General features: G+C 43.5%; 1 protein-coding gene across 1 annotated transcript in view; it reads right to left on the reverse strand.

Annotated features, from left to right (window-relative positions):
- Positions 1–27,143, reverse strand: part of PIGK (phosphatidylinositol glycan anchor biosynthesis class K) — a 102,490-nt gene that overhangs the window by 11,687 nt on the left and 63,660 nt on the right. The window contains exon 11 of the mRNA XM_018559867.1: positions 26,851–26,926. Coding sequence (XP_018415369.1) covers positions 26,851–26,926 — 76 coding nt within the window. The remainder of the gene's footprint in view (positions 1–26,850; positions 26,927–27,143) is intronic.

The raw sequence follows: 27,143 nt of genomic DNA on the forward strand, positions 1-27,143 counted from the left end.
CCCCCCGTGTGAAAGGGGCCTAAGGGATGTTGGAGCTGCTTTTTTATATTACAATACTGAGACTTCTCAAGTGGTAAAAATGAAGACAGAGCCTCTCCTTTGCCAGTCAGATCAAGAAAGAGCATGCCAAACCCTAGGTCAGCCTGTCGCATCCAGGCTTCTGTGAAATGCTAGGGTTTGTACTGAGGTTGCTAGAGGTTCCTTGAGCAATGAGCAGTGTCTGTCTCTTAGATAAGTAACCTCTGACACCAATGATCGTTTTAGATTTTTAGCCCAAAATAAGGTATGTAATAGAAACAACTTTTTATTTAAAAAAAAAAAAATCATTAGCATGTCGATAAATGGGGGCGGGATAAACCAGGTATGGCAAAATATAAGCAGATGAAAGTTCTGCTTTATTTCTAAAGCTAGAGAGGCAGCTATTTACAAAAGCACAGGCCAATTACTGTGATATAGTGGAAAATCATAAAAGATCAACCCTCTGGGCATTGATGGGAGCCAGCTAAGCTGGTTTAGAACACCTGCACAGTAGGACTTAAAAGCCCCTGTATCATTTATGCAGATTGTTATATATTTTTTTAAAGATGGTCAGGGGCTTGTAAAAACTGCTGATTATGGGCAATAAAGTACACTAATTATCTCTATAGGCAGAAAAAGACACATCTGTAAAACAAAAAAACAAAAAGAAAACCTTGCCTCCTCAGCAGTTGATCTGGAGAAAGGTTAAACCCCTTAAAAATTGTATTTCTCTCCAATTTGTTGATATGGAGTATGGTGATTAATTGTTGTGTTTATCTACAAAGCCGTGTGATCAGCACTCACAGGAAGCATTTGGTCTTTCGGGTTGAATATCGATGGGCATCATTTAGCCTGGAAGACTGGGGACATCTAGGAATAACTGCCAGGGACAGTGAGACAGTGAGAAGAGTATTCCAGCCAAAGCTGCTTTTATGTTTTAAACCTCTGCTTGGGGGACTATTGTAAAAAATAATTCCATGAGTTGAGCTGTAAAGTAGCCACTTATTTTGAATGGGCTGCCAACAATCCTTAAAAAAATAGAGCTTTTGTAACCCTCTGGAGCCATTTAAAAACCCACTGTGGCCTTAAAGGGTAAGTCCACTTTCCTAAGTGAATTTGGGAAAATGGAATTACCAGCTCCAATCTGGCCCCCACTATACTTACCTAATGGCGAATGCTCCTTCCCCTCTGCTATGAGTGTACTATCCGTACCCCTTACTGCTGTGTAAGGCAGCCCTGCACTATGGATTTAGAATTTTGCTCGCAAATTGTGAACAAAAAAAGCGAAATTCAAAATCTAAAGCGCGAGGCTGCACTTCACAGCAGTACACCCGTACCGGCGGAGGAGAAGGAGCGTTCGCCGAAATGCAAGTATAGTCGGGGGGGGGGGGGGGCGGAGGGGAGAAAGGAGTGGGGGGGGGGGGGGGGGGGGGGTACCAGATTGAAGGTGGCAATTTCATGTTCCCAAATCCACTTGGACTTACCCTTTAAAAACCACAAAAAAAGAGTGGGGAAGCATAAGAACTCTTGTCGGTGTCTTACTGCTATCAAAAGATATTTAGTCTCAGTTCCTGCCCTGCTGATACTGGTTTTCCAAGACAGGAAGTAAGGGAATATGTGTTATTTGTCTGCCTGTGTTGCTGTTGGGGAGTTACTCTCACTTTCTGTGTTTTAGGACAGAAAGTGTGGTGGAGCCCCACATAGCAGTAAAAACCGGAAAGGAGTCCTAATCCTGTCCTGCTGTATCCAAAACGGAGCCATACACTTTAACTAGGAAATGTTTCGGCAAATATATGGCGATTTTGGCAAAATGCAACAGAAGAATCTCAGTTTTGCTCATCCCTAATGGTGACTGTTTTTCTGGGCACAGAGAGCAAAACATATATTTCTTTACACTTTTAAATGTTTTTAAGCTGTGGGCTTATTGTATAATAAGTTAACTTGCATGTCTTCATACAATATCTGTGGTGCGGTAATTTGTTTTAGGGGTGCTTCTTCTCTGTTTTGGTTTCCATTGGGTGCACACTTGGTGGTGCTGGTTTTTTTTTTTTTTTGTATAAGCTGAATTTTTTGGAACTGAATAAAACCCCTTGAAAATGAAGAACGACTGCATGTGATTAATGTTCCTTCTGATAATAACACACCTCTGGACCTTTCTTCTCTTGGAGAGATGTAGCTATGAAGCCGTGGAATTCTTGAAGCCTGCAGGAGTGATCTATGGCCGTATCAAAGTTTGCCTTGCTGCTCATTACCCTAAGCCCAGCTAAGTCTTTAGCTAATGACTAAGAAGAGGAGTTTTCCTGGCTATAAATATTCATTCCTTTGAAGACAGAGTAGATTACTAACAATGCTGAAAAGCGGCTGGGCACAATTCCCAGGTCTTCACACGCTCCAGTCTGGGATTCAAGATTAGTTCTCTCTGGAGTTTGATCACTTACACAAAATCATGATTTTCGGAGTAAAATGAATTCGAAGAGAAGCCGGCTCCAACGCGGCAGAAGGTAGTACGAGCTCTGGCACATGCTTTCTTAAAATAAATAATGAAACAGGAAGGTCTTGCGTAGCCATATTCCAGACAAACTTTTTTTTTTGGATAGTGTATGGAAGGGGTGCTGGATCGAAATGTAGGTCAATCTCACAGTTAAAAGTGTTTGTGAACCCTGACAATAAACATCTCCACTGTTGATCTCGTCAGCTCATAAGGTCCTGTGCTGCATTCTACACCCCTCTATATTATGGGGAAGAGAAGGGGAGGGGGGGGTTCTGTAGTGCTGTCATAGTAGCGTGAATACAATTCGTCACCCTAGGTGTTACTAGCAGGATAACCAAGTGAAAAGAAAGGGGAAAAATAAAACTAATGCAGCTACTACATATAAGGAGTCGCAACTCTGGCTGCTGCATCGGGGGCGTGGTCTAGCTATGGTGGTGTGAAGACGCTGAGCGTTTGAGCTCTGCTGCCGCCCGAGCATCTTTCAGTCGATCACACCCTAAACTGAGCCTAAATCAATGTCCAGGAAGGGCACGCCAGCCGGAACCGACAGCGGACGGAAAACCGGGAACCTACACCAGTTTTTCACGTCTCCGGCTATCTCCACCTGCTCATCTACGGCAAGCCGCATGGCGCTGCGCGAGACAGCCTGGAATACATTGCCTGTATCGCCCAGGAATCTGCTGGGATCCTTCCTCTATGGCTGTCCACAACACTTCTCCGGAGGACTTCTCTGGCCCCCGGTATGAACCTCACCACGTGCCCGTTGCGAGATGCCACTCAAGCCTCGCAGGTCTCTACCTCATTACATTTGTCAGCCGGAGAGATATCCTCTATTTTGCTTTCACTACCAACCAAACAGGACATGGCCGATATTGTCTCCCGGATGGAGGAAACGCTCAAGATGGACATAGTCGGGGTAGCGACCGCGGTGAACCATTTAGAGGGCCGCGTTACCTCGCTCCGCTGTGACCACTACATTGTCGCCCAACGGCTGGTCGCATTGGAATCTGCCGTCGCGCTCCAGGAGTCACGACTCATCTCACCGACCCTGGCCCACGACGACCTCGAAAACCGCTCCCGCCGCAACAATGTAAAGCTGCGAGGCTTGCCGGAATCAATACCACCTACTGAACTACGCTCCATGGTCTCCTGAATCCTTAACGAGTTATTAGACAAGCCTCCAACATCCCCTCCAGAGTTGGACCGTGTACACAGGATTGGAGGCTCGCGCCCTGATGGAAATGCCCGCCCCAGAGATGTGCTCTGCCGCGTTCATTATTTTACGGTGAAGGAGGCTGTTCTCCGCCAAGCTTGGCGGAAAGGATCGGTTATGAGAACTCAGAGGTCACTTTACTACCAGATCTATCTAGACGCACTTTGCAGATGCGCCGGACGCTGCAGCCACTACCGAAATTAGACAAGTGGGAGCACTCTATACATGGGGCTATCCATTTCCCCTCAATGTACGTAGAAATGGAGAGATATTTACCCTACAACATCCGGATCAACTGTCAGCACTCTTTTCGTTTTTGGAGACCGCCCCTGTGAAGATCCGGGACTGGCTTCACCTCGACCTTCTGGATACCCCGCGTTTCATACCCCAGCTTACCCACCGTCGAGCATCTTCCAACAATGGCCCGCGAGCTCGGCCTCCAGCTACCACAGCCCTGGACCTTGGCCCTCATGACCTTGTGAGTGACCCGACACCCCGAGAGAAGTGAAAAACACGCCCAGAAATGTGCCTGGCTATAACTAACCGAGACAACTGCAACAACTGATGACACCCCTTATTGCATTATGCACCTAGACACTGCACGACTACCACTCTTACTCTCCCATCCGGACCTATTGAACTGACCCCGGAGATGTTACCTTTGGATTAACAGCTTGTATGGCACTATAAACTGTGTTCATTAGGGCTTACCACTGACCATTCAGAATCTTACTAGCTTTTAAAAAAACCCTAGTGAAGGTGGCACCTTAAAACCTGTGAAACGTGTTGCAGTGTCCTTTTGAAGTTTTATGGGTAAATAATGTCTCCATGTTGTCTCAATAATTGATCTGGTGCTCTTTTTTCCCTATATCTTCAAGTGAATACTGCTGTCTTTATCTACACCGGTGACTCCACACATCATGGTGTGCCCGGGAGTCATATGGAAAGACGCCCTGGTGGGGACACAGACAACAATTAAAGCGGACCTTTACCCATATCTTTAAAATAATAAACACACCTTTAAAAAAAATTTTAGTAATGACAATCTACAAACAGATACTTCTAGATAATTGACGGCTTTGTATTCTTTGTATACCTTGTTTCTCTTTTCTTCCCCAGTCTTCTAACAGTGGCCAGGTTTATTAAGGGCAGATTACTAACTCTCCATTTACTTCCTGATTTCTGGCACATGTGACTAAGACATGTGACCATGCACATCATCTGAGGGGCGGAAAATGCCTTTCCTTGAGATCTCCCAGCAATGTTCTGCTGATGACGAGGCAATCCCAGTGTGCATTGCTTTGGCAAACTGAAGTAATTTCCACTTTCAAAGCAGGAAGTGAATGCTCTGCAAGTGTAACTATTTCATAATCACAGCATTTTACACCTGACATGTCTATGTTATTATTAATCATCATACATAGAGGGATGCATTGGTAGAATTTGATTTGATTTTTGAGTGTAAAGGTCCGCTTTAAGCTTTTATGGACATCTCCTGGTGCACTGCCCACCATCCTTCAATCTTTTCACCAGTGATGTTGCCCAGACTACACAAGCCAAAAGCCAACAGCAATGTTCATCTATATACTGTGCCTCAAACCTGTTTATCCACTATTGTGCAGGGGAAAATAATTGATAGAAGCTAAAGATAGATAACTCAATGGCTAAAAGCAGAAAGTTCCCTAAAATGCCATGGCCGATATCTCAGCAATACAAATAGTGGCTCAGCACACAAAAATGGCCGCTCTGCTGGGGCCCCTGCAGGGTGACAGCTGCACTCTAATGAACTGATTGAATCCCGAAAGCAGGCCGTGCACAAAGCGCAGCTTGCTAATACATTTTTAGATTATAAAATCAATTTTGGTTTTAGCAGAAAACACCTGCCTCGACAAAACGTGTTCTCTCTCCAGAAGAGTGAAAGTGTAGGTGGATCGATAATGCTGAATTACGAACATTAAAATACAAATAAAGATGAGTCCCATCAGTGTACACATATCACAGCACTGCATCGAATGAGAAGAGATGGCAGTTCTGAGCAGGCAGTGGGAACAGGGACAATTTTCTGTAAATATACTTTGCAATGGAGTTTTCGCTGCTTTGCTCTCTGAAAACCGTGCTGCCAAGCAACAGCTGAAATCCCTTTAAGCTTATCTAAACCAAAAAATAAAAAGTTAAAGTCCATCTCGGGGATAAGACTATCCCCCCCTACTAAATGATGGCAGGGGAAAAAATGAATGCCAATTTTACTTAGTAAAAGTCACAGTCATGCCATCCTCCAGACCAAGACTTCCCTTCTTTGTTTACTTCTTTGGGTTTCCATGTCACTGCCTGAGTGATGTGGACATTTCCTATTGGGTGTCCATCAGTGAAGCCCTCTCAGAATCCAAGAGGAGTGACGCCTTTGTAGGGGGATGGTAGGGGACTAGGTGGCGAGGGACCTTCTCCCGCACCCAGGAATGGCGCTTTTGAGCATAGGAAAGTACAACTTGCTTCACAAGGTAAAGGGGCTTTAATATATGGCTTTAATATATTGCAGCTTACCGGTCCTTAGATGTGATGGTTGCACTAATTATGTATTTTCAGATGATTAACTTTTCTTTTACCTGACAGACTTGCCAGGAACACACCATCTGTCCTAGAGTGCCAATACTCTATCACCTTATTGTACCTACAGTGGCGCACCCTAGGTCTAGACTATGGGGGGGGGAGTAGCTTGGTTTGCCATGTCTGTGTGTTTGTGGAGACACATACAGCTTACAAGCACACACAAGGGGGACTTGAGAAAACTCTACTTGAGAAAAGAAGCACTCTAAAACAGGAAGCCAGGACCAGTGCTCAGGGCACCAATTGATTCTTCAGGAAACACTAAAGTTTCTAATCATCAAGGAGCAGCATCCATTGTAAGTGATTTCATCAGCATTTGAAATGGCTTCAAATCATTTTAATACCACTTTATGAAAAAGACCTCTCCAGTAAGAAGACCTCTCCAGTAAGAAGACCTCTCCAGTAGGAAGACCTCTCCAGTAGGAAGACCTCTCCAGTAGGAAGACCTCTCCAGTAGGAAGACCTCTCCAGTAGGAAGACCTCTCCAGTAGGAAGACCTCTCCAGTAAGAAGACCCCTCCAGTAGGAAGACCTCTCCAGTAGGAAGACCTCTCCAGTAGGAAGACCTCTCCAGTAGGAAGACCTCTCCAGTAGGAAGACCTCTCCAGTAGGAAGACCTCTCCAGTAGGAAGACCTCTCCAGTAAGAAGACCTCTCCGGTAAGAAGACCTCAACAGTAAGCAGCAACTCTGAACTTCCTTCTACTGCAGAGCTATGGCCTCTGGAAAAATCTTCAGCATCCAAACCTTCGGGAGTGTTACATGCCCAGTTCCACACTACACTGTTTGGTTCCATCTGCAGGTCCCTACATAACTACAGGACACAGTAGTGCTATAGGGGCCAGGGGATCAAACCAGAATGCTGGGAATCTGGCATCTGCAACACCCTAAAGCATCAGATGCCGAAGATTCTCCTTGAGTGAAGTTCGAACTCAGTGCCATTTGGATTAAACCAATGTTTTTGTTAATCAGCAGCTGAGTGTCCTATGTCACCTCTTCTCCTGCAGCCTGATCATTGGACCGTTAGTCAGGGTCATCACCCCGAGAGAAAATTATGTTGATTCATCTTTGGATGAGCAGCCAGGGGAAGAGGAGCTGACCTTGGAAACCATAAAACTGATACAGGAAGCAGAGGTATGCTTATCACAAAACATCGCTGGCAATTTTACTCCAATTTTGAACAATTGGATTTAACTGACTTGAATGGAACCATGCAAAGAAACACATTCAAAATTCATCATATAGCCCTGTACTCTAAGTAGCAGTGGTAATGAATCCTGTAGAAATAACAGAACATAAAAATGTGCACTGTGTGAACGAACATTTTATATAATTGTCTGTAGCGTCTGTAGCTTTCTGCAACAGAACCTGAGATATGCCAAAAGTGGATTACTCAGCAATGGCAAGGTGAACAAAAAAAAGTAACAATAAGTATTACTGTTTTGATTTGCTCTAAAAAATTAATTTGCTTTGCAGGTGACAAATTACCTTGAAATTACCGGTACAACTTGCTAAATTAATTTTCTTGCATAAAAGCCACCCGGAGCACAGTTCCAAACCACGTCATAACCTTGCTAATGCATTGTTTATACATGAAGACTGTTAAATATTTCACCTTGAGGGGCACCGAGAATAAATATGTCAATTAAAATACCAATTGCTTAGCATATTCATGCTAAGCAAGGAATTAACCACAGGACAAAACTCTTCAAAGTCCCTCAGAATATAATTAATATCGCGCGTGTTCTGTCACATTGTACCACCTGAGGTGTCAGCATAGGAGTCAATGTACAACACAACATAAATATGTAGCACGGCATCTGTAAACAGGAGGCCTAAGGGTTAACAATACAAGGTTCAGAAATTAAATTATCCCTCTGAAGGGATGCAGCACCCAGGGAAAAATAAAGCCAGCTACATTTTACATCATGTGTTTTTCAGCACGTGGAAGAAATAGGATGTTAAATAAGGTTTTACAGTGCTGGGCTGCTAATATATTGTTTTTCAATAAGTGCTGTGCATACTAAACATATGCGTGATATAGAATGTATAAAGCTGTCAGACATAATGCCTTTGCATGCATTAGCACATGAAAAGTTGCACGTGTCCTAGGGATGCTTGATGAGTTTCTGCAGAATTTTAAAGGAGAAGTGAAGAGAGAGTAAAATAAACTCTCCCCACAACATAGGGCTTGCACCTGTTCTGAAGACGAGTTTTGAAAACGTGCTGACATATGAACAGAAAACGTCTAATAGGCACTGAAACGCACATAAAAAAACCCACGTGAAAACAGCGCTAAAACACTGCCGATCCTGGGCTCAGCCTAAGGCCCCAATGTTCTCATTGGAAGTAAGGAGATTAAGGGGGGGACATGATTTTCATGTACAAAAATGTTCACCGGGGATGGCGACATTAGCAGCAAACATTTTACAATTAACTCCATGACAAGGACGAGAGGCCACCACCTAAAATTGGTGGAGAAAAAATTTCAGCACAAGGGGCGAAGGGTTTTTTTTCTCAGTTACATCAGTCAGGGTCTGGAACTCTCTGCCACATGCTGTGATTTCGGCTGAGAGTGTGGAATCATTCAAGAGGCGATTGGATGATTTCCTCAGAGACCGTAATATACAAGGGTACAAGTACCCTTAAAAAATTAGAACACACAGGAACCCATACATACACATACATCAGTAGGACCATACACATGCACACAAAGGTTGGACTCGATGGACACGTGTCTTTATTCAACCTCAAATACTAGGTCACTATATCACTATGCCCCGTTCACGCCAGGGTGGTTCGGCCGCATTGAACCGTCAACATGAACGATCCCACACATTGCTATGGGGACCGTTCATGCGACCGCGTGGCTCCGTACGATCCGATCCACCTGCCGCCCAAATTACTCCCTGACTCTTTTTTTCCCCACGCTGATTAAAAACGCTAAAAAACCGCACTGATCAGCGCGGTTCCATTGAAATCAATATGGAAACCATACTGATCAGTGTGGTTTTGGGCTTTTTTTTTAATAGCGTTTCAGCGCTGAAACACAATTAAAAACTCCCAAAACCGCCGTTTTATAATTAGTACGGAAACCGGGCTGATCCGCAACCGCCTTGGTGTGAACGGGGCCCGAGAGCCCATTCAAACCTGGGAGGTTGCGGATCAGCCCGGTTACCGTGCTGATCTCAAAAAGGAGGTTTGGGGAGTTTTTTATTGCGTTTCAGCACTGAAACGCAATTAAAACCTGCCAAAAACCGCGCTCAGCAGCGCAGTTCCATTGAAAGTTGATCAGCGCAGCAAAAATAGTGCAGGGAGCAGTTCGGATCATGCGGACCAACATGGTCGCATGAACGGTCCCCATAGCAATGTATGGGATCGTTCATGTCGGTGGATCCGTGCGGTCGAACCGCCCTGGTGTGAACGGGCTCTTAATCTGGCCCTGATGCTCAAACTGTTTAAGGGAAAAACTGTATAAGAAAGTTTCATGTCCTGCAACTTCTTGAATGTGCAAGTTACATAGTTACATAGTATTTGAGGTTGAATAAAGACATTAGTCCATCAAGTCCAACCTATAAGTGTTTTATAGAACCACTTTTATCTAGAGTGAGAAAAAAAAAAAAGGAAAGCTGTTTACATCTGCAAGCCATCCTGTTTATTGGTCTCCATTAAACTGCAGCTGGCACACACATGGCTCTTCCAGTTTTAACTATAAATTCATTTATCAAGCATTGTTTTTCTCTTTAGATGGACCAATTGAACTGTCAACAGGCTGCTGGCGCTGCCTAATGTGTAAATTAACTGATGTATCCGGCACTGATGCCTGGCTGGCAATCGCTGGGCTATTTTAGCTCATTATGAGCCGCTTATTATGCCAAGATTTTTTTCATCGTCATCTTTATATGTGATGGAGATATTTGTTAATAAAGTGGACCTGTCATGTGGGAACAGACAACATTCTGGAGACGCTTGCAGGAATTATACGAATAAGAATGAGAAGTCTGGACAGAGCCAGAGTCTGATAAAGCAAAAGGGGAAATAAATCCCTCTACTTGGTTACACTGTCAAAAAAAAAATTATTTCTTTTTGGAAAGGTCAGGTTTAAGGAGGCACGGAAAACACTGCAAATATCTCAAGTCAAAGTGCATCACAACCCACAAGCACACTATATTGCAGCTTACCAGTCCTTAGGTGGCGACTGCATTCGTTCTCTTTTTAGGTCTTTTCTCATTTATTTTCATCTGATAATCCAGACAGCAAGTTTTTTATATTTTACCTTTCTTTAACACACCAAGCTGTTCAGCAAAACAGGCAGATAGAGGGTTGAGACAAAGCATTTAAAGCGTTGCCTATGGACAATTTGGGGTACAGTATTTTCTCGCAGTTTCATAGGCGCACATAGTTTTCAAGCTTGGCATGTTGAGAATTTATTTATTTCATCTTTGCAAAAAAAAATAAAAAAATGGGTATTATATTGTGTTTTAAAATTAACTCATTTTTTTGTACTGAAATTGTGGATTTGATAAAGAGTTATGCTAATAAGTAAAGTAAAAATTTGCTACGGCCACCATTTTATTCTACAATGCTCTCAGGAAATATAAAATTCTAAAAGGGGTTTTATGTAATTTTCAGGCCTAAAATGTGGCTTATAACATGTGTGCAAAAAACAAAGTTCCTATTCAGGCACTTCCTGTTTTTGGGTGACAATGCTCTGTCACCCAATTGTCTTCCTGTAGATATTTCTCATCTTCTCCCATGAGGAGGGAAGCTGGGCCAAAGCACTGTGACATGATGGAGGGAGTGATGTCACTCCTCCCTCTAAGCAACTGACACACGGGCATATTGCTAGTGGCTGCAACAGAGGAAGGAGTGGGGGGATTGCCATAAAGTTTAGTATAAGGTGGTTTGGGAGTGGACTTTACACAGACCCTGTCACTTTCCCTAAATGGGCAACGTGACAGGGTCTCTTTCAAGCAGGTACCAACTTAAAGTGGACCTTGCACTGCAAGGCAATGCACGCTTATTGATGGAAATGCTGCAGAAAAGTAAAAAAAATCTGCATGGAAAAAAGAAGTATACTTGCCTTTCCCTCAGGTTCCAAGCTACAGAGGGTGACGTCATTCACCAATTGGCAAGATCTAGGGGGATGCTGAGTAGCCTAAGCCTCAAGATACTACTGCACTGTGCTAGGGAAACTTGGTGAAATTATGAGGATTACGCCTCAACCTTGTCTAGACGCCATGGGCAAAAACTGGGGTTAACGGAAGTATAGGTTTACTGCTGCATTTTGATTTGGGAGGAAGCAATAAGTGGACCCTGATTATTTATTTTAGTGCACGGGCTGCTTTAAGTCTTCTTGCAACAGGTCCTGGAGAAGTTCACTGATTGAATGAATCTGGAGTTGCTCTTTAATAAAAATGAGTGTTCTGACATTACCCCGAAGCACCCGTGAATAACCTGCAATTTGCACACATCAGATCTCCGAAACTTGTTTGAAAACGGTGTGATTTGCCACGATGCGCTGTCATCTTGTCCGGCTTCGTGACAAGCACATCCATTTGAAGATTTTCACGGACAGATGGAGATAAATGGTGGTAAAATTAGTTTTATAAATAACATTTGAATACCCCGGAAACACATAATCATCTGCGGTAAATGGCAAATTAATTAAAAGCAGCGGGTACACGCTGGATGGCAGCCCGTTACCTGCCTAATTTCACATGGGATGATCAAGGTCAATCGGGTAAATTGATCACAGCTGATGCGCTGTCTAAATATTTAGACAGATAAAACGGAACTAAGACTAAATATATCCTACCGGCTTTCTTCCACCAAAGACATTGAGATTTGAAGAGCCTGATAAAGTCTTTGTACCTCAGAAATCAATTAGCAAAGCACACAACAGGGTGATAAATACTAAAGATGACCGTCTTGATGTTCTTTAGGGCTTATTCAGAAGGACGCTAATTATTTTCAGCGAATAGGTTTTGTTTTTTTAATCACCATTACATTTGAACCGTTAAAGTTGAACTGCAGGCCAACAGCTAAACACAGTACACAAATAAAATGCATACAAGGGAGGTGGTGTTTTATCTGCTAAAGCCCTGCTGCTCAACATGCGGCCCTGGGCCTGCCAACAGAACCTATGACACTTATGGTACAGCTCTCAGGGGCCCCTGTAGACAGTAGTCTTCCTTTTCTTTACCTTTATTCAGGTTAGTGAAAGAAAAATATTCTTTAGACTGGGTTCTAGTACTTTGATAGCTTGGTTTATTTAAAACGTAAGTGCGTCTAGAACAAATGTGAAGCAATGATTTGTATTGAAGCTGTGATGTGTCTCCAGTACATAATCTCCTGAAGTATGTCTGCAGTCTTCAACAACTTCTTTAGCATGTTTTTAGTCTCTGACCATCTCTTGTAGCATGTCGTAGGCCTTGACTATCACCTTTTGCATATTTTGTAGTCTCTGGCCATCTCTGGTAACAGGGTTGCAGTCTCTGACCATCACTTCTAGCATGTCATAGACTTTGACCATCTTTTTGCTGCTTTCCATAGTATTACATTCACTGATTAGAATGTGTGGACCTTTGGAGAGATCACAGGCCACACTTGAGGCCCTATATATCAAGAACGTTGACCACCACTGTGTTAAAGGTGTTCTATTTCTGTCCATCCCATTTTGAGACCTATACAGCTCTGCCACAAAGCACAGCTTTGTCCGGCAAGAGTGAGGTAAGAGGTTCAGACACTGAAGTTACTTGTTCTATATTAGGAGCTGGAACCTAGGGAACTCTACTAGCTATATGAACATACATGCTGGCCTCTTCAAGTACTTCATGTATTATATACATGTATGTAATGAATGTATTTTGTATATAAATTCCTTTAATTTATTTTCTATTTTATATGCATTTGTTTGTATGTTTCTATGACCAGTGAGAGTAACAGAGGTTGGTATAAAACTAACACTGCTGGGGCAAGCACCTACAGCTGCACCAGGAAAGAAGCACCAGCAGTCACATTAACCACCTCTCGCCCACAGCCGTTGGTAAACGGTCGGACGGGAGCCTTGTAGGAGCAGGAGGGCGTCTTAAGACGTCCTGCCCCTCCCCCCACTTGTGCGTGCATACCACTAGCTTACGAGCGAGGAAACTGTGCCCGCACTGTCCGTTGTACATGTAAAGCGGACGTTTACCCCCTTTCACAAAAAATCACAACAGCATGCAATGGAATCATCTTACGTTTATTAGTTAACCATATTTTGCTTTTACTTACAATTACTGTTTTTTTGCTTCCTGGTTCTCTTGGGCATTTAGTAATGCAATTGGTGCCCTATCAATGCACCCTGGGAAGATTGCATCAGCAGAGCATTGCTGGGAAATCTCATCTGTAATCTCAAGAGATCAAGAGGCATTTTCCTCCCCTGAGATGATGTGCATGGTCACATGTCCTAGTCACAAGTGCCAGAGTTCCAGTAAGTAAAGGGAGATCTAGTAATCTGCCCTTAGTAAAAATGGCCACTGTGAGAAGGAATGAAAAGCCGGCAATGTATAAGTTTGTAGATTGTCATTACTAAACATTTCTAAAAGGTGTATGTATGTGTTGTCATTTCAAAGATATGGGTAAAGTTCCTATGCAAAGCTCAATTCTAGCCGAACCCCCGCCCCCACCGCGCATCTCCAGGCCCAACCACCTCCTGAAGCCCTCAAAGTATATATTTTTTCCAAACAATCTGCATGAATACCTTTAGCACAGGCATTTCCGGTTTTGTTCTCTTCCACCAGCATGGGGGCAGTCCTGAACGCTGCAGAAACCAATGCCTCGTAATGACATGTGGCCGTTGCATGCAGCATTTTCTTGTAAACGCAGGGCAGCTGAATGACGCACCCCCAGGGGGTGGTCGTTGATGCCCTGGGCTAATAGGAAGTGAGTTGGATGACACTAGACATCATTCAACTCCAAAGAGGTTTTAAAAAAAATTAAATAAAGATTTGGGCTTTATTTACCATGCAAATACAAGGTGACCACTGTAAGCTCCCTAACAACATAATATTTGCCCCAACTCTGTCACCGTCAGCTTGGGCCGCATGTTAACATAAAAATGGATATAAAGTCACATAAAAAATGAATCTATTAGCCACATACAGTTATCAGAATGCATTCTTTTTCAGGATAGTGGTCCTTTAAACGACTTCTGTATATAACTCGGCCACCTACCGATGTATGTGAGACTCTTGACATTTGTTTTATCGTGTTCCGCAGCAGAAATAGACATTAATTACTGTGTTCTGCGCTATGCAGCCATTTTAAAATGTGTGACTAGTGGAGGCAAAATTGAAAAATTAACATAATAGGCTTTTGACACGTTCCTGCTTAAGCAAAAATTAATTCTATCTCCCAATTTCTGAGCAAAGTCTTTCTAATTTCTGTAATCTGACATCCCCCTGAGAGGGAGCGCCGTGCGTTTGAGCGGCTCCTTGCCTCATTCCATTTTTTTCTCTCCTTTTTTTTTTTTTTTAATTATGTGGTTTATTTGATGGAAGACTAAATCACTAAGCCTCCCTTTGTGCTTTCTTCGAGGCGATCTCACTGGAAATATAAGTTAATTTAAAGCAAATGAAGTTTTTAGAAGGGGAATATATTAAGTTACATAAAAGGGCAGCATTTCAGGGAAGAAATGCATTTCTTTTGCTCCTCTGGTCTGGTACGCAGTTCAATCTAGATTATCATCGTTTTTCATGGATCTGCTAGTCATTACCCTGAATAAAGCCAACTGGGCTTGTTTGAAGGGGGATTTTACACTAGCTATTAGCGTTATCCAATCCCCCACTGACACTCTTGATGGGTTAAAACATTCATTTTAGTTCCCGTACGAGTCCAAGTATCAAAAATATTCTTTTTTTTCTGCATGGTGAGAGGTTAGGCTACAGCTGCTGGGGGTAGAAATACAAACCTTTTAAATCCCAACAAAAATAGTATTTTCCCACCCCTCCCACCTACCTATAACCCCTCCTGACGCTAACATGGCAGTGCCCAGCTCGCCATGCCCTTTTTTGACAACAGTTTGCCTATTCGCCTTGATAATGTGAAGAAATACTGTTCTGCCTCCGGCATGTAGAAATAATGGGCTTACCTGCCATATCAAAATTGGCCACAAGATGGAGCTGAAGAGAAAACATCTCTGTTAAATAGCAGCTTAGATTGTTTCCCTTTAATAACAACTCCCAACATTAATCAGCCCAAAGAGAAGGAAACAAGTGCATCCTTGGAGTTCAGGTTCCATTGTAGAACTGAGGAAAGAGGAATCCACTGCCATCCGCAGCACATGTCTGGAGGAAAGAGCCCATATCCCTCTTAGGCAGAATCGCTGGTATGGATGGACTTGATTTGCTCTGTATTTGTAAGCTGACACTATGTTTACATGTTCTATATACCGATTGTATGTTTCTATATACGTTTTACCAATTATACCGATTTCACTTAGTCTGGCTTATTGCAGAATAGGATGGTTTAGCTGCATATTGAACCATACACAGGCCATAGGGCAATGTGTAGCAGGAACAGATGTGTCCCCCCCTATAGACTTTAATGGGATTTGCTGTTAAGTTGGGGTTTTGCTAATTTCAAAACAGGATTTGACAAACCTCTGCAAATCAAACCTGGGTAGATTCAACCATCCCTATTCCCAGAAGAGCTGAGGCTGTTACAGCTGCAAAGGGGGACCAACTCCATATTAATGTCCATAGTTTTGGGAGTAGAATGTACATCAAGCTCATATAGGTGTCATAGTCAGGTGTTCACAAACTGCTGTCCATATAGTGCATCTCCATTTAAGGAGGCCTCGTTCACACCATCCTCAGTGCATTCTGGCCCGAATGTGGCCGGAACACACTGGATCGCATTGCGGCCGGATCAGTTTGTGATGGCACCACAGGCACACCCTCCGGCCGCACGGGATCACAAGGCTTGCAGCATTTTTTCGGACCGCAGGCATTGATGTGCCTTGCGTTCCCGTGCGGCCGATTGCATTGTGGCCGGAGGACGTGGCTACGATGCCATTCACTTCAACGCACCGCCACGATTTTAGCAGTTTTCTTTGTAGAGTCCTACCTGCTGTTCCGTCTTTAATTGAACACAGGGCTTCCAATCACTTCATACTTCCCGAGTACTGAGTAGGAGGGCCTGGCTGGTATGATCACATAATCAGGCCAAGCATTGTAGTAAGAAAAAACTGCTGGGAAAAGCAGTCCGCCATATCACATTAGCAGAAAATTACATTTCTGATGGATAACATCTCCAATATTGCCATGGTTACAAGGAATCAACTTTTTTTTTGCCAGTTGTATAAAATTATAGCTAGCTGTTGACTGAAATGGAAAAGTAATTATTATGAACATTAGTTGACAGTTTTTGTAGTAACAGATTTTGCATCAATTTATTTTTTAGGAAACGTGCCCTCAAGCCTAACTTGCTTTTTCCTTTACTCTTCCCTGTGGTGTTCAGTGCCCTATAAGCAGAAGCTTTTTTTTTTTATGTCAGAAGCCATCCTACCCCTTTTAAGCAGGTTAAAGGTTTTAGAAACCTGTTTTTTTTTTCTTTACAAGATTCCTGGAGTTTTTTTGTCACTCTCGTCAATCTCTGAACAGCCCACATAATGTCTGCAGCACCTAAGCGTGCAAGTTTCTATAAAGCTTTTTTTTTTTTTGGAGCTGTCAGCTTAAACAACATCCAATATGCTTGCACACAATCTAACAATGCATTTGTAAATATCCTTATATTGAAACAAATGTGTTTGTACCTTTAGAGCATCAAATTTAAATTGTCACACGTTCTCTGATGCAAACGTCACCCTGTGACAAGGTTTGAGAGCCTGGCATGGACAGACGGAAGGGGCCATTATGTGTATGTCAGTCATCTCCCCAAGGAGCTGAACTGAAAATCAAAATGAGTGTTCCCTAATGCTAGAATTAGCAGGTAAGTTCCTTTTAAAAGGTAACAGTTCAGTGAATACAAGCAAATCAGTTTTTTAGTTTTGCTTGAAAAAGCCTTTTCTTGACTGATTTGGTGCAGTAACACATTGGGGGTCTCAGCTGCCGTTGTAATGTGCGGGGTCTTTGTGTGTCCCTGTGCCTTTAAGGGGGTTGGGCTGCCTCCTGGCAAACCTGCACCCAACTTTATCTTTTGGCTACATGTGCTCCAAGACGGAGACTCTCATAGTTTAGAGTTAGGACCGCACTATCTAGAGGTGCCTTGACGAGGCAGTGCGGCTTTCACATATTCTGCAGAAGACGTGTATCTAAAACCTCTGTTTTTGCATGCTGGCTGGCGAGTGTGCTGGGAAACTTTTTGCAGTTCAGTGAATACTTCTCGATTAGGTGCCGGAAGAGAGTCTGGTTTTTCCAGTTTTCAAAATGGTCGTCAGCAAGGGAACGGCCAAGGCTCTATGATAAAAGCGGTCGTAAGCCATCTTTGGTAAGTTTTCAAAGGATGTCACCAGCACACCATAATCTTTGTGTAATCAACAAAAATAAATTTATCGAAAAACAATTGCCATTCAAATGCAAGCACTTTCGGGCCGCACAGGTAGGGTTGCCACCTGTCCAGCATTCACCGTCCAGGTTTTAAATGCAGTGTCTGGGTTTCATGACAGCAAAAACCCGGACACAATATGTCAGGCAGACAGGGGCAACCAAAATTAAGATAGGGGCTACTGGCACCCCACTGAAAATAGTCTCAAGTGTGATCTTTACATATGAATGGGTGGCGCTATTTACATATGAACATGCCACACGTCATTCTCCCAAAAAAATGTCCGCGCGTCCCTAGAGTGTTCGGGTTTCGCTTGAAGAAAGAGTGGCAACCCTAAGCACAGGGTCCCCTTCATCAGGCTCAGAATGACAATTGTCAAGGAAGGGGACCCTGTGCCGAAAGACCCGAAAGCGCTTGCATTTGAATGGCAATTGTTTTTCAATAAGTTGACTTTTGCTGATTACACAAAGATTATGGTGTGCTGGTTTCATCCTTTGAAAACTACATGTATATCACGGTGCCATCCGTGGTCACTACGAGCACCCACATGCATCTTGCAGGTCATCAATTCCGGTAAGGAATGCAGCAAAACATTTTCAGTTATACCAGCTCCCAAACTAACACTTTTTGGTTGTTGGACAATGGCTGCAACCAGCAGGACAGGAATTGTGGGAACATTTCTATATCAGAGCCCAAGGTAGCCGTAAAAACGGGCCAGGGGTCCTAATACTTTCCCACTCTATCCAAAACTAAGAAAAAAGGTTTTGGTTTCACATACGTTTTAAGGCTAAATACCAGGCAGATATACAAGACGCAAACTGATGCAGCTCTAAAATTAATATTATTATACAGGATTTATCTAGTGCCAACAGTTTGTGCAGCGCTTTACAATATAAGGAAGACATTACAATCGCAATACAATTCAAGACAAGATGGTAAGGAGGGCCCTGCCCGTGAGGGCTTACAATCTAAATGGAGGGGCCAGTGATACATGAGGAGGTAGCTGGTGGGGATAAATTGTTTGAGAACGTGATGGTTCAGTGGTTAGATTGAGGTGGGATAGGCTTTCCTGAAGAGATGAAACTTCAGGGATCTCCTGAAGTCATGGTGGGAGATAGACGAACAGGTTGGGGTAAAGAGTTCCAGAGGATGGGAGAGACTCTAGAGAAGTCCTGGAGGTGAGCAAATGGAAGAGTTGACAAGGGAGCTGGAAAGCAGGAGGTATTGGGAGGACAGTTAGGGTGATATTTTGAGACAAGGTTTGAGATATAAAATCATTAAGTGCATTTTTTTTTAAATACAAGCCATGCAAGTACCTATATCTGACCTGGTATCGATCAGCCTCTTGCAGTCCCTGTACAGAAGGGCTGGAATTTGAAAGGAAGAAGCAGCACAAGGAGGCAATTGGTTCATGTGCTGACAAGAAGCATGTGACAGGAGGAGAAAGCAGAGTGACAGAGAGATGAGCTTATCACTGTGCTGCTTCTGCTTTTACTGCCCAGTCATAGGCTAGGGGCCAGTCCAGGATGACCTGGGCTCAGAAGAAGTGAGTTGAATAATACTGACCAGTACACTGAGGATATCTAGCGGCAGAAAAAGCATACTGGTGGGGGAATCTCTGGACTGGGGAAATATTGCAGCAAAGGCTAGTTTTGTTATTTAATATTTGAATGGGCTAGTTTTCATTGGCTGAACGTCCTGCTTTTATTCGTTCTTCAAGACAACTCTCTCTGATCTGTGGCTACATTAGAGTTTAGAAGGCTTGAAGGCTGCAAGTGGGGGGTCAAAGTAAAACGTGCTACTGCTGTAAATGCTGGGGATCAATTAGCCCACCGTGCCTGCAGCTACAGAGGTCAGTAAGGGCTTGTAGTAAAGTTAATGTACTGCTTAAAAAAAATATAAATACAGGCAGTCCCCGAGTTACATACATCCGACTTGCATACGACTCCTACTTACAAACGGAGGCTATTACTGTACAGCAGGGGTAGTTGTAATGCGACGTCGCTTGTGCCGACGAGGAGTGCCCGCCTTTTTGGATCTGGTTCGTAGTACTGTACGTACATTACAGGAATTTGGCTCGTTAGACGTGCCCACCTCTTCTTCTGGGTCCCTGTGAGGTTTTTACTGCTGTCTGCATCCTCATTAGGAAGATTGAATCTCACTTCCTGTCCTTGAGACAACAGGAAGGGAGAGGAAATCTACCCCTAGGGAAATTCACTCCTGTAAGAGTTATCATAGAAAATAGGTGCCTCCACTGAAACTTTATCACCAATCCTTGTTTCCACGACAACCCCAAATTTTCAAAATCCAATTGTCACAGGGACAGAAAGTGAGGTGAAATCTTCTGAACAGGGGCACACACAGCAAAACAAACTTTACAGGGGGTTAACCTTTCCCTATGTTATACAAAACAAACAAAAAAAATTGGGGCTGGAGTTACACTTAAAAAATGTACCTGTTCCAACTTACATACAAATTCAACTTAAAGTGACATTAAACCCTCAGATTTCTTTAACATAAAACAATACTGTAATGTGCGCCTTACCGTAATCCATGGTTGTTTCCCTTCTCTTTGCTGCTCTTCCTTTTAAATCTGTATCTGTTCTCATGCTGGGCAGAACTTCTGTTTTGCAGCAGACTGCCTTGCCTCATGAATGGATATATGGTGTCTGTGTGTAGGTTTGTAACCTGAGCCAGCATTACAGGAAGAGGCCCTGAGCTGTAAAGGGAAGTTCTCCCCAAGCATGAGAAGACATGAGGATTTAAAAGGAAGAGCAGCAAAGAGAAGAGAAACTACCATGGATTACATAAACAGAAGCTTAAAATGAAATGCCAAAATTACAGAGATGGAGTATTTCACGAAGTACATATGCAGTTGTGTAAAACCGATCGGTGTAATGAAGCTCATAGTTATTAGTTCATTACCCCAAAAATATGGCTTTGACATTTCAAACAGACGACAAAACGAAAGGTTACCTAGCTGTTCTTTTATCTTTGTGATGCTAGCTTCTAAGGAACCGTTCCGGAGAGTCCTTATTTACTTCTTCTGGCCTACCCGAGCGGTTTCATTGCTCACACTTGTGCACATCGACCTGGCGTCTCAGTCGTTGTTTAATTCATTTGGATTCCGGCGTGGAGACGGAATTCAAAATGTGACATTTGCAGTCTGGTGGGTCATCTACAGTTTCGAACCAGACGTCGAACAAGCAGCGCAAGGCGCACAGAAAAAAAAAAAAACAGATTCAACGAGCTGGAAAAAAAAAACTCCAGGCAAAAAAACGCAAATCTGCATTATAAATATGTAAAGTGGACAGACGTTAAGCCCATTTGATTTTTTTTGTATTCCGCTCTCAGCTGCACTGCTTGGAAGAAAAATACAATTTCATAAAGTTCTGGGTCAAAAAAGTGGCCTCAAACATCTGTGGGGGTCTAGGTGACATGAAAGCAATTACACGCAATACAGTTTAAAACAGATCTTCAGATTCATTTTAATTTTGTTTAACTGCACTTGCGGATAGACTTCTAATCACTCTCCATCACTGTTCCCAGCGGAAACTCCCCAACTGGTCAAGGTTTGGGTTGAATAATGGCCAGAAATCATTCGACCCACTTCTGGTGACCCCCAGCTTTCATGGACCCACCACCTAGGGGTTGCATCACCACATGAGCCTCACAATGCAATACAGCACAAGGTCGCGCTGATGTCATGATGTCAGCACTGCTTTCTTCCATACTGAAGACTGCTCACTGCCACAGGGCAGGGTTAAACAAGACCCAAGAAAGTCACTTTACCATACAGCAGACCAAAGAGAAAAAGGTAATTATGAAGGGGGGCATGGAAAAGGGTGTTAAAAAACAGGGGTTCTGCTTTTGTCCCACACTGACTCATTTCTGGTTCTTTTTTCTGTCCCCATCAACTCAATGATAGTTTATGTTTATCAATTAACAAAATGAAAAGTAAATGAACAGAAGCGAAATCCAAATCAAATCAATATTTGGTGTGACCGCCCTTTGCCTTCTTCTAGGTAGACTTGAAGGTAGTTTTTGAAGGAACTCAGCAGGTAGGTTGTTCTAGGCACATCTTGTAGAACTAAGCACAGATCGGCTGTCGGCTGCCTCAAATCCTTCTGTCTCTTCATGTAATCCCAGACAGACTCCATGGTGTTGAGATCAGGGCTCTGTGGGGGCCAAACCATCACGTCCAGGACTCCTTGTTCTTTATGCTGAAGATAGTTCTTAAAAGGAGAACTATGGGGTTAAGGCTTTTCCCCATAGTTCTCCGAAGGGTAACGGGAGGACGCAAACCCAAAGCCAAAGCTCAAAGGACGCAAACCCAAACCCAAAGCTCAGTATACTGTGTATACTGTATGTAGTATACTGAGACGCCGCAGCTGAAACGGATCAAGACAATTATGTCTGTATCCGCCCAGCTGCGTGAGTGACAGCTGGCTCTGCCCTTCTAGAGGCAGGACCAGTTGTACCCGCTCCCTCCCCCGTCCGTTCCACCAATCAGCACTAGAGGATCTGAGCATGGAATCCAGTCCCTCCCCTGTCACGGCTCTCTGCCGTGACAGGATCGAGAAGTGAGCGAAAGCCGGTATGTATTCGCTCACTTCCCGATCTACTGAGCCGGCCTGTGACAGTCTCATTGTCACAGGTCAGCTAGAACTATGAGGATGAGTGAAAAGCACTCGCCTCATAGTTTTCCTTTAATGACATTGGCTGTATGTTTCAGGTTGTTATCCTGCAGAATAAATTTGGGGCCAATCACACTCCTCCCTGATGGTATGGCATGAGGGAGAAGTATCTGCTTATATTTCTCAGCATTGAGGACACCATTGATTCTGACCAAATCTCCAACTCCATAGGGAGAAATGCAGCTCCAGACTTGCAAGGAACCTCCACCATGCTTCACTGTTGCTGCAGACACTCATTATTGTACCGCTCTCCAGCCCTTTGGCAAACAAACTGCCTCCTGCTACAGCCAAATATTTCACATTTTGACTCATCAGTCCAGAGCACCTGCTGCCAGCAAAACATAGGAACTGGGGTATATAGACTGAAACCTTTGTTGCTGATAAACCGCACACATCTTCTCCTTCACGTAATAAAAATTAATACTAAAGAGCGGAAACGTTGTAAAAACTTTTTAACATTCAGCGTGCAAACGATGAAAACACAGGTTTAAAACCGCTTAAAAAAATCATAAGAAAATGATTGTTGCCTTAAAGCGAAGAGCAGAAATTCAGTCAGTGAGCATTCCATCCTCTCCGAGCCAGACATTGTCCAAGGGTGTTTTAAACAATCTTCAATGATAATGAATATCCACGGGGCGTGCGCTGCGGCAGAAAGTAGTGATAAGTTCTATCCTCTCTGCTAATCAAGCGCGGTACATCCGCCCGAGGCCAGCACAGAAGTTAATTAACCTAATTCAGCAGCCCTTGCACAGAAGCGGTAAAGCCTTGTTGAAAAACATGAATACATTTGGAAAGCGCCTTTCACAGGAAGCAAAATTATTTCTACTGCTAATCTGAGTCCGGATAGCGGCAACATCAGGTTGGCGCTAAAGGTGTCCATCGCCTCTGTATATAATATCTGCCTGCCTTTGTCGTACTGCGCTTTGGCCAGGTCCTGCCGTGATGGCATAGAGTGTGACGAGTCCGATGAAAGGATTGCCTGCTAATCTACACTGAAAAATTAGCAACTGGTACTCAGGTAATTAGCGATTCTACCCCGACATGCTAAAAGTCATCCCGATAACGAGCACTTCCGCTGCTCATTATTGCATTCTAGACTGCTATGCAGCAGGAAAATTAGAAGCCAGGCTCGAATCTGTTCCGTGGCGTGATTTATTGCACCCTGTCTGGCCACCCCTTAGGGCTAAAGCTACACTGGTGATTTTAGATTAGCTGTTTCGAGATCTTCAGTGTGAATCTGAATGCAATTAATCATACGGGGCTAAGAAAGAACTCCGATCCAAGCGAAAACTCTTCTATAGCGGTTTGAATCTAATTATAACCTGTTTATTATTTCTGAAGCTGCGAGAGCTGCTAATACAGAAATGATATGATCTCCCAAAACACAGAGAATAATAAGACCTTTTTTGCACTCTTCCTGTGTAGTCACTAAGACGGGTAGAGAGTTAAATCTCTCCAATAGAAGAAAAGACAGCAATTAAAATGTCCTGTCTGATCTTCTCTGTGTAAAGCCCATCTCCAGGGGAACAATCCCCCTCACTCTGCAGTGTAAGTACCCCCGTACTGCAAGGGCTAACAGCTTGGGACTGGTGTAAACCAGTCTTACCTGATCACCACTGCCCTGGCGGCCGACACTTCACTCCCCTATGCCCCAACTTGTGGACTGTTCCTCAGCGTCCTCCCATACAATACATGACTATGGGCAGCAGAACTGCTTTACACCGGTCCCCCAGAACGCCTTCAGCACAGCTTGCTGCTGTGAACAGACACTTAGGAACAACTTCGGAAAATGGTCCTTTAAATTTTACATGCCCTCGAATGGCAGCCACCTTGCAAAATACTTGCCTCCAGCCCCGATCCTAAAGTTCTCCACCGCGTGCAATCCTGCCCAGTGCCGCACAGCCTTCACTAAGGAAAGTCTTGGCCGCATCAAGCTCCTACTGTACACATCTATTGCTTCCTATGGCTGGAGCCGTACTCCTCTCTCTAGATATCTGATGGTGGCCATAGGTATGGCTCCGGCCATATGAATAACCCGGTCCAAGCAAGGTGCATACACAGCAGAAGCTGGATGCAGTGGAACTTTTGCCAGGGACCGCAAGAGCCCAGGGAAAGGGTCCGAAGACAAGTATATTAGGTAGGTGGCTGCCATTTAGGAGGGATGCAGGAACATTTTTAGTGAAGCTGTCCTTTATTGTAATTTTCAATATGTCCCACAGTTTTGTAAAGTATATAAAATAAACAAAAAATGCAAGAAAAAAAGTGGGCACAGCAAAAATATCCAAACAGTCCGCCCGCAGCTTTCTGAGTGAGTTATGTTGCAGCTATCTCTACTTGTACTTGTTTGGCAAAAGCAAAAAAAAAAAAAATCAGATTTAACTGCCAACACTAAATCAAGAGAGGAACAATAGCACTTGAATTCCATACGCACCTATGACCGTTTCATATTTATGCCCATTATTTGCTACAGGAGGGTGGTCCCATCTATCATATCACATCTCTGCAGCGCCAGGCACCCACTTCTGCCATTATTACAAGTTGGCTCTGTGCAGGTTTTAAATCAGATTTTTTTTTTATAAAGTGATAGCAGCGCAGATGTATTGCTCTGGTCACAGGCCGCTATAAATCACAGAAATTGCTCAAAAGCCGCTTAAATACTGAGCAGAACAATTTGTGCTGCATGGCAGTGAATGGATATTGCAATAAAGGGATATTTATGTGCAATACTGAATCCTGCACTTCAATAAGCATTGCTTATATTCATTATTCCAAGACAAAGTCCCATGCCTCTCTAAAGGGGTTGTGTAGGACGTGTTGCCAGAGATGTGTGTATTACCTACAGGAGTTTATTTTTACACTGAGCCGAACTCCAGGTGTTAATATTAATGTATACTTCACTGGTCCAGCTTGGCTCACTGTATATATACATATTTTATACCTGGCAGGCCCAAGGGGATCGGGTAAAACACAGCAGTAGCCCAAACTACCACAGTGCCTTGCAGCAATCTTCTGGGTCCTGGTACTGTGCTGAGCGACTTCCCCTCTGCTCTGAAAATGGCCTTTCAGAGAATGCCTGGTATTTTTATCAATGAATACTAGACAGACATTCTCCGATTGGACGTTCCCAACCCAATCAGAGAACGCCTAGTATTGATTGATAAAAATACTAGCCGTTCTCTAAATGGCCACTGTGCTGAGTGAGGGACCCCCCGGTTTTTTTTTTTCACAGCAGAGGAGAAGCTGCTCAGCACAGTGGCTATAGAGGACTCACCTACTGTGGCATGCTGAGTAACTTCCACGCTGTTCTGAACACAAAGGGGGTCGCTCGCTCGGCACAGCAGCCATTCAAAGAATGTCTAGTATTTTTTTCAATGAATATTAGACGCTCTGATTGGATGTTGCCACACCTTTTCCAGTCAGAGAATACAGAGGTGAATTTATTACAACTGGAGCAGACAAAATCTAGAGCAGCTGTGCATGGTGACCAATCAGCATCCACCTTTCATTTTCAAACCTTAACTAAACAAACTAAAGAGAGAAGCTGATTGGTTGCCATAGGCAACTGCTCCAGATTCTTCTACTCCAGTATTGATAAATTCTCCCCATAGTATTTATTGATAAAAATACTAGCCATTCTTTGAATGGCCAATGTGCTGAGCGAGCGATCCCTTATGTTTTCACAGCAGAGGGGAAGCTGCTCCGCACAGTGACTATACAGGACTCAGGTACTGTGGTGTGCTAGGCGACTTCCACTCTGTTCTGAAAACATAGGGGGTCGCTCGGTCAGCACAGCAGCCAGAGAATGCCAACTATTTTTATCAATGAATACTAGACATTCTCTGATTGGACATTGCCACCCCTTGCCCAGTCTGAGAACACCTAGTATTCATTGATAAAAATACTAGCCATTCTCTGAATGGCTGCTGTGCCGAGCAAGCAATCCTCTGTGTTTTCACAGCAGAGGGGAAGCTGCTCAGCACAGTGGCTGTACAGTGATGGTAGTCGCTGTAAAACAGCTCTGGCTACCAAAGTGTTTTGCAGGATCCCGGCGGGCTAACCAGGTTTGGTCAAAAATGTGCGGACCTGTTCCTTACTGTTCCCTAACTCTGCATTCTTCCTCTCTACCCACCCTGCCTGCTCCTTTGTAAACTCCGATGTCATGATGTCGAAACATTTGTGTGTGCCAACATAAGTGAGCAGCATACAAACAGTAAGTAGATTAAAGTGTATCCTTACAGCCATTTACAAACATATGTCAATATATATGAGACATTTAATCTAACGCATAGCAGAATCATTACCTGGTGTATTATTTCAGATACAGGAAGCTGGTTGGCGTACGTCCTTATGTCCATCACAGAAACATCAGGTGAATACCTGAAATTCAGATTAAATGATCATTTATCATAGTAGTTTATAGAATATATGATAATCAATTGAATCCATGAAACAATCATTTCAGCCCAATTACAGTGAGGTTAAAGCCAAAAATTATTATTATTAACCCCTGCAGTGGGGGTGCTAGTTTTGGTCTAGGAAAGAAAATAAAGTTAAACTCACCTAATCCTTAGAGCCAATCAGATGTGACAGTGCT

This window comes from Nanorana parkeri, unplaced genomic scaffold, assembly GCF_000935625.1.
Source record: "Nanorana parkeri isolate BGI_ZX_2015 unplaced genomic scaffold, ASM93562v1 scaffold418, whole genome shotgun sequence".
NCBI lineage: Eukaryota > Metazoa > Chordata > Amphibia > Anura > Dicroglossidae > Nanorana > Nanorana parkeri.